We start from the raw sequence: 8,073 nt of genomic DNA, 5'->3' as shown, positions 1-8,073 counted from the left end.
GAATTACTATTGGTATAATGGCCAATAGCTGATAGTTCCAACTATCGGTGCCAATTTATCTGCGAAACTGATTATTAATTCGTCGGCCTTAATGGAGAACAGCGTTGATCAGGGATTGGTCAGTAATTGGTCATTGAGAATGTTGATCATGGAGTGATTGCTAAGTGATTTGGTCTTGGGGGACACTGTTGATCAGGATTGGTCATTAAGAGCAATATTGGTCAGGAATTAACCAGGGAAAACATTCTCAATCATAGATTGATCAGTGGTTAGTTATTGAGTATTAGAATCAGGTTTATTGGCCAAGTGTGTTGACACACACAGAATTTGGTTCCAGCTGTTAGTGACTTTCTAAAGTACAGACATAAATAACAAGACTGTATATTTATCCTGTAGATGAGACTATATGAGATTATACAGGCAATACACATACTATATACATACAGGAAGATATTGGTCAGGGATTGGTCTCTGGGAGCAATGCTGATCGGGGATTGGTCATTGAGAGCAATGTTGGTCAATGATTTACAAGAAGAAATTGTTGATAAATTATAAAACGGTGGTGGGTTTCAGCTAGAAAGCAGGGCAGGGGTACAGCGGGCGCTAACTTTCAAACACTACAATTTGGGTTGTAAATGCATTTATTTTATGTGGAAATATTCGTCTGTTACTGCCATTCATAGAGATCAACGGACCGATCACGTGTAGACCAGATCCGAAGTTATTTTTGTAAACATTCGATCTGTTATTCGTCCGTACCACTGTGAGCCAATCAAACAAGGCGTTCATGCGGTTTATTTCACACCGAGCGTGACTTCAGAATAAAAAGTTGTGCATTTTGGCTCAGTTCTAACTCGTCTTCTCGTCATCAACAGGATTGTTTCCTGACCACGTTTTGTTCCCTCTAGAGTTCAGAGAAGGAGTCCGGCTTTGGAAACTTTAAGCAAGTCTAATGTAAGTATCTGCTCAAACATCTACTTTATTACCAATCGTTCTTTCCAGAGCTAAAGCTGGACACATGTAGCATGTTGAATGGTATTTTCTGTCAGTGGGGTACGGTGAAGCGAAAAGGCAGTATTTCCTGTCTTTCTACATGGCATCAGGACCAAATAATGCATGCAGCATGAAATATTTATTGCAGAAGTAGTCAGTTTGCATGGCGTATAAAGAGCATCTGTTAGAGTAATTGTTCTCGACGTAAAGACGGTGGTCACCTCGACGCTTAAGCTTCTTGAAGTCCTGAAGTGACGTATGCGGCCTGATTGCACCGTACAGACTCTCCGATTCGAACCGTACTAATACACCGCTGTCCGGTGTGCGTGTGTGTGTGCTACAGGAAGCGAGCGGCTGCAAAACATCTAATCGAGCGCTACTACCACCAGTTAACCGAGGGCTGTGGAAATGAGGCCTGCACGAATGAGGCTTGTGGCTCCTCCCCGGGTTTCCGGCGCATGGATAACAATGCAGCGGCCCTCAAGGCCCTGGAGCTGTATAAAAATAACGCCAAACTGTGTGATCCCCATCCCTCCAAAAAAGGCGCCAGCTCGGCTTTCCCGGAGAACAGTGCCAAAGGAGCTCACAACTTTTCGGCTTGCAGCAACGGGAAGATGAACCACAAAGACCTGCCTCCCGCCAGGGAAGACTTTAGAGGTAAAGCGTAGGACCTCTTTTTTGGGTAGGTGTTTTGTTTTTGTTTTGTCGTGGTTGTCATGTGTTTTCTGTAACATTTCAGATTTAAATTACTTGACGGAGGAGAAGGTGTATGAAATCCTGGCCATCTGCGGCGAGACGGAGGATTACTCCCCTCTGATCCGTGTGATCGGGAGGGTTTTCTCAAACGCAGAGAGTCTGGTGCAGAGTTTTCGCAAAGCCAAGCAGCACACCAAGGAGGAGCTGAAGTCGCTGCAGGCCAAAGACGAGGACAAAGATGAGGACGAGAAAGAGGCTGCCGCAGCTTGTACCGCTACCGCCATGGAAGTAGACTCGGATGCGGCGTCCTCGAGCGAAGGAGCGTCAGGAGATGACGCCCGGAAGCCCGTCGAGGTGTCTGTGGACATTGAGGCGGTGCGGAGAGTTTACGATAGGCTGCTTTCCAACGAGAAGGTGGAAGCCGCCTTTCTGAACGCCCTGGTGTATCTGTCGCCTAACGTGGAGTGCGACCTCACCTACCACAACACCTACACCGCCAATCATGACTACCTCAACGTGTTTATAATCGTGATGGAGAACAGCAACCTTCACAGCCCTGAGTACCTGGAGATGGCGCTGCCGCAGTTCTGCAAGGCCATGAGCAAGCTGCCCCTCCCTGCTCTGGCCAAGCTGGCACGACTGTGGGCACAGCACGGCACGGAGCACATCCGGCGTCTCCTCGAGACCTTCCAGCAGCTCATCACATACACCGTGATCAGCAACGAGTTCAACAGCGACAACCTAGTCAACGAAGACGACGGGGTCGTGGCGGCCACCAGGTGCCTCAAGGTGGTCTACTACGCCAACATCCTGGGGGGCGACCTGGACATGGGGCACAGCGAGGATGAAGACGACGAGCCGGTAGCGGAATCTAGTGAACTCACGCTACAGGAGCTATTGGGCGAGGAACGTCGTGCCAAGAAAGGCCCTCGCGTAGACCCTCTGGAAACGGAGCTCGGCGTACGTGTCTCGGACTGCCGCAGCCCGCTCATCCCTTTTGACGAGTTCATCAACGAGCCTCTCAACGACGTGCTGGAAATGGACAAAGACTACACCTTCTTCAAGGTGGAGACGGAAAGCAAGTTTTCCTTTATGACCTGCCCATTCATCTTGAACGCCGTCACCAAGAACCTGGGCCTCTACTACGACAACCGCATCCGTATGTACAGCGAGCGCAGGATCACGGCGCTCTACAGCCTGGTGCAGGGACAGCAGCTCAACCCCTACCTGCGTCTCAAAGTGCGCAGAGACCACGTCATTGACGACGCGCTCGTCAGGGTGAGTCCCACGCACGCTAGCTAATGAGCACCAATAATCTGCATCAAAATGGTCAAAATGCATTGACAGGTGCTTAATATTTGTGTTTGATTTCAGCTGGAGATGATCGCCATGGAGAACCCGGCCGATCTGAAGAAACAGCTGTACGTGGAGTTTGAAGGAGAACAGGGTGTTGATGAAGGAGGAGTTTCCAAAGAGTTCTTTCAGCTCGTAGTAGAGGAAATTTTCAATCCAGATATAGGTACTAATCAACTAAGGCCTGTTTGTTTCTCAACTGTACAGTGGAGGTTTTCTGATAGCCAATACTGATACTTTTACCGATACTGAAATTGCCAATACCGTTTTTAAAATGGATACTGGATAAAAAACAAACATAACACTCCCTTTAAAATATTACTGAACTTTATTACAAGAAAAACCCCCAGTAAATATGAATATATAAATTATATTAATACTGTGGAAAGTATGAAATGCATTCAAACAAAAAAAAAAAAGAAATGAACACTTTAAATAAATAAATGTTACATCCAAAATGAATAAAAACAGTTCTTAATAATAAACAGCATGTAGTATCAATGATTCGCATCTAGAGGCAGCTCTCGTACCGTATAACGCAACCAGGAAAAACTATCGGTATGGATTTTTGCGGATAGTTTCAGCAAATTAACTATCAGTGCCAGTTAATCACCAAAACCGATAAATCAGTCGACCTCTATGGTAAAGTATGATTACTAATTAAACGTCAGTCCATTAGTTCTCGTGTATATTTATGTAGTCGTACCTCATGCTTGTTCTGTCCCTGTTCTCTGCAGGCATGTTCACCTACGACGAAAGCACAAAGCTCTTCTGGTTCAACCCCTCGTCGCTCGAGAACGAAGGCCAGTTCACATTGATTGGGATCGTCCTGGGCCTGGCCATCTACAATAACTGCATCCTGGACGTTCATTTCCCCATGGTGGTGTACAGGAAGCTCATGGGGAAGAAAGGAACTTTCCGGGACCTCGCAGATTCCCATCCGGTAACGCTGACTCGAAGCGAAACGAGGGATTAGTATGGCTGAAGATAGTGTATGGACTGGCCGAGACTCTGTGTGTAGTGGATAGACTGGCCGAGACTCTGTGTGTAGTGGATAGACTGGCCGAGACTCTGTGTGTAGTGGATAGACTGGCCGAGACTCTGTGTGTAGTGTATAGACTGGCCGAGACTCTGTGTGTAGTGGATAGACTGGCCGAGACTCTGTGTGTAGTGGATAGACTGGCCGAGACTCTGTGTGTAGTGGATAGACTGGCCGAGACTCTGTGTGTAGTGGATAGACTGGCCGAGACTCTGTGTGTAGTGGATAGACTGGCCGAGACTCTGTGTGTAGTGTATAGACTGGCCGAGACTCTGTGTGTAGTGGATAGACTGGCCGAGACTCTGTGTGTAGTGGATAGACTGGCCGAGACTCTGTGTGTAGTGTATAGACTGGCCGAGACTCTGTGTGTAGTGTATAGACTGGCCGAGACTCTGTGTGTAGTGGATAGACTGGCCGAGACTCTGTGTGTAGTGGATAGACTGGCCGAGACTCTGTGTGTAGTGGATAGACTGGCCGAGACTCTGTGTGTAGTGGATAGACTGGCCGAGACTCTGTGTGTAGTGTATAGACTGGCCGAGACTCTGTGTGTAGTGGATAGACTGGCCGAGACTCTGTGTGTAGTGGATAGACTGGCCGAGACTCTGTGTGTAGTGGATAGACTGGCCGAGACTCTGTGTGTAGTGGATAGACTGGCCGAGACTCTGTGTGTAGTGGATAGACTGGCCGAGACTCTGTGTGTAGTGGATAGACTGGCCGAGACTCTGTGTGTAGTGGATAGACTGGCCGAGACTTTTCTGGACTGACCAGTCACAGTCCAGAAAAGCATGTAAAATTTATAGCTTGTATAAATTGCAAACTATTTTTTTTATAATGTTAAAAAAACATAGTCTTTATCTTTACTGTCGATTAAAAGCACCGGGTTTTATGAATCTGCATGAATATGCAAATTTAGAATCCAGCCCCACATACTCTAGATATCCCAGATAGCAAAAATATAAAGTGGATTTTTTTGTTTTTGTTTGTTTTTCACACTTCTGTTTATTATTATTGTCTTTAACATTGCTAGCTACAAAGCATATACGTCATTATTCTATAAAATAATAAAATAAATAAATAAATACCCTGATTGGTTTATGGCTATTTTGTGACAAGCTGAGTCCATAGAAGCACTAAAAGCTTAAAGACGACATGAGCGCCATAGGTTTTTTTATTTATTTATTTATTTATAACCGAACCAGGTCTGGGATAATCTAAACGTTCTTCTGCTTTGATCAGGTTCTTCATCAGAGTCTGAAGGAACTGCTGGAGTATGAAGGCAATGTGGAGGAGGACATGATGATCACCTTCCAGATCTCGCAGACCGACCTGTTCGGGAATCCTCTCATGTACGACTTGAGGGACGGCGGAGACAAAATCCCCGTCACTGGCGATAACAGGAAGGTCTGTCGTATCACCTCTCCTTAATGGGTGAATGAAGCGCAGGTGCTATTTGACTCACAGTTTTTTTTTTTTCTTCTTCTATTGTGTCTGTGCAGGAATTTGTAGAACTTTATGCCGAATACATGCTGAACAAAAGTGTGGAGAAACAGTTCAAGGCCTTCAGAAGAGGCTTCCACATGGTCACTAACGAGTCTCCACTGAAGTATCTGTTCCGGCCGGAGGAAATCGAGCTGCTGATATGTGGCAGCAGGGTGAGTGAGCGCCGTACACGGTTACAGTCACGTGATCCGACTCGAGCCCTGTTTGGGTAACACCCCCCTCCCCCCTTCTCGGGGTCTGTTTATTTCCCTTTCAGAATCTCGACTTTCAAGCGCTGGAAGAGACCACAGAATACGACGGCGGTTACAACAGAGACTGTCGCATCATTAAGTACGTCATATCACTGCTCTCCTCAGTCACCGTAAACCGGCTTAGGATTTACCAGGGTTTCCGTGGGTCCTAAAAAGTCTAAAAATGCGAAAATCCAAATTTTAGGCATTAAAATGTCTTAAATTCACTGTTTTTATGTTTTTAATAATTTAAAACGTCTTAATTTTTCAATGTCCATGTGACCTGACTTTAAATCGGCCAATCGGCTGTCTGTTACTGGAGCGAATCTCTCGGATCGTACCACAGACGTCACAAGGGTTTTATTTTCCAGCGATGGGGAAGTGCAAGTTTAGCGATACTCAACCTGAAAAAAAAAATGACTTTAGGGTTTGGTTTAGTTGCGTATTTGTGTGTGTTTTTGAGAGAGGTCTTAGATTTCTTAAAAAGGTCTCACATTTGACTTGGTGAAACCTGCAGAAACACTATTTACACACTTACACACTAAATCTCATGCGGTTTATTGAGTTAGTTCATACAAGTCATTTAAATGCTGCATAAAGTGCTGATCGCTTCTGCAGCCGTTTTTTGATCAATTTGGTTATAACTTTAACGTGTACTATTGATGCAGCAATATATCCAAAATATACCAGAATCATTATTTAAATATAAATGTATACTAACTTTGACGCGTGAATAATCAGACAGCCTTATAGCTGTGAATTAGACACAAGAGATTCCAGGAAACTGATTGTAAAGCACTCGACTCTGAATATGCAGAACCTTCCCTATGTAATTATATACACAAAACTTTTGGACTTGAAGCTGATCACGGTATTATTAGCTTGCTATCAACCGATCAGGTGGATTCAACATGTTTTGGGTTTGTTTTTGTTTGTTAGTTTTGTTTTTAGCCGCTCCCGTATTTACAATTCTCCGCCCCCTTCCTTTACACTGGTCTGTAGAATGTGACTAACAGGAACACTGAAGCCACGACTTTTGTATTTCATTATATTTTATGTATCAAAGCAAGAAAAAAGTGACCGTTGCACATGTTAAGTCACAGAATTGAAAAAACACTACAGTTTCTGGTATAACGCACCACAAATACAATCTGTGTACTTTGACATTCCGCGTTCCTCTGTTGTACACCGACGATGCTAACGATCGCCTGGTGTTTGACCGCAGGGACTTCTGGGAGACGGTGCACTCATTCGGACAGGAGCAGAAGAGGTTGTTTTTGCAGTTCACTACAGGAACAGACAGAGCGCCGGTGGGGGGCCTGGGCAAGCTGAAGATGATCATCGCTAAGAACGGCCCTGACTCGGACAGGTAAAGACTGGATCTAAAGATCTTCTGCATAGCGTCACAGTGATGATGAGGTGTGGGCAACTCTGGGGGTTTATAAATAGAGGGCGGAGCCTCACTTCCTCTGGCTCCTCCTTCTATTCTCAGCAGGGGTGTGGTTCGAGGATGTGGTTTGTGAGTGGTGGGTCGAGCCTGGGGAAATTACTCTCTATATATTTATATATAGAGCCCCACATTCACAAAACCCCTGCCTGATCACCTCCCTGCTGCCACACAAACACCCTCATCATCAGTGGGACATTTAGAGTAAAAGCTTCACGAGGTGGTATCAAAACGTTTCCAGACTCGCTCTATTTACAAGAAAGTACTTTTATTTATCTACGTTTCCACACGACGACCTACAAATAGGGTGAAGTCCTCTAGAGCCAGATCAGGCGAGTAGAGTGAGAGCGCCATGTTTTCCCGCGAGAAACTCGCACATGAGGAGGAGCTCGGTGACTGGGTGCGCAGCTTCCCATGTACACAGAACCATTTATTTTGGTGTATGGCGGCCGGTGCTCCCTGTGACTGTGTGTGTTACCAAACTAGTCTCGAAACTTTTTGATACCATATTCATACGTTAATAATGTAAGAAAACGACGAGCTCGGATAAACCCCCCACCCCCACCCCCCTTCCCTGAAAGTAAACCGCGTTTGTCTTGTTTGTGAAATGCTCTCAGGTTACCGACGTCTCACACGTGCTTTAACGTGCTGCTCCTCCCCGAATACGCCACCAAGGAGAAACTTAAAGAGAGACTCCTCAAAGCCATCACTTACGCCAAAGGCTTCGGCATGCTCTGAGGCGACCGGAGCGGCGGCAACGACGGCGGCGGGAAAAGAAAACTAAAACAAAACGTGGAACTTTTTTCACTGGTTTG

General features: G+C 45.7%; 1 protein-coding gene across 4 annotated transcripts in view; it reads left to right on the top strand.

Annotated features, from left to right (window-relative positions):
* ube3a (ubiquitin protein ligase E3A) overlaps window positions 1-8,067 on the top strand; it is an 11,773-nt gene extending 3,706 nt beyond the window's left edge. The window contains exons 2-11 of one of the 4 annotated variants that reach the window (XM_083562859.1): window positions 876-954; window positions 1,337-1,650; window positions 1,733-2,967; window positions 3,064-3,208; window positions 3,780-3,985; window positions 5,318-5,482; window positions 5,578-5,733; window positions 5,838-5,911; window positions 7,037-7,180; window positions 7,876-8,067. In XM_083562859.1, the coding sequence (XP_083418985.1) occupies window positions 953-954; window positions 1,337-1,650; window positions 1,733-2,967; window positions 3,064-3,208; window positions 3,780-3,985; window positions 5,318-5,482; window positions 5,578-5,733; window positions 5,838-5,911; window positions 7,037-7,180; window positions 7,876-7,996 (2,562 nt within the window). In that variant the 5' untranslated portion in view covers window positions 876-952 and the 3' untranslated portion in view covers window positions 7,997-8,067. The remainder of the gene's footprint in view (window positions 1-875; window positions 955-1,336; window positions 1,651-1,732; window positions 2,968-3,063; window positions 3,209-3,779; window positions 3,986-5,317; window positions 5,483-5,577; window positions 5,734-5,837; window positions 5,912-7,036; window positions 7,181-7,875) is intronic. The other 3 variants (XM_083562861.1, XM_083562862.1, XM_083562860.1) reach the window with 3 other exon arrangements.
* Window positions 8,068-8,073: the final 6 nt, after the last annotated feature.

The sequence above is a fragment of the Silurus aristotelis genome, assembly GCF_946808225.1.
Source record: "Silurus aristotelis genome assembly, chromosome: 2".
In the NCBI taxonomy this organism is placed as follows: Eukaryota; Metazoa; Chordata; class Actinopteri; order Siluriformes; family Siluridae; genus Silurus; species Silurus aristotelis.
This window is presented reverse-complemented; position numbering and strand designations above follow the sequence as displayed.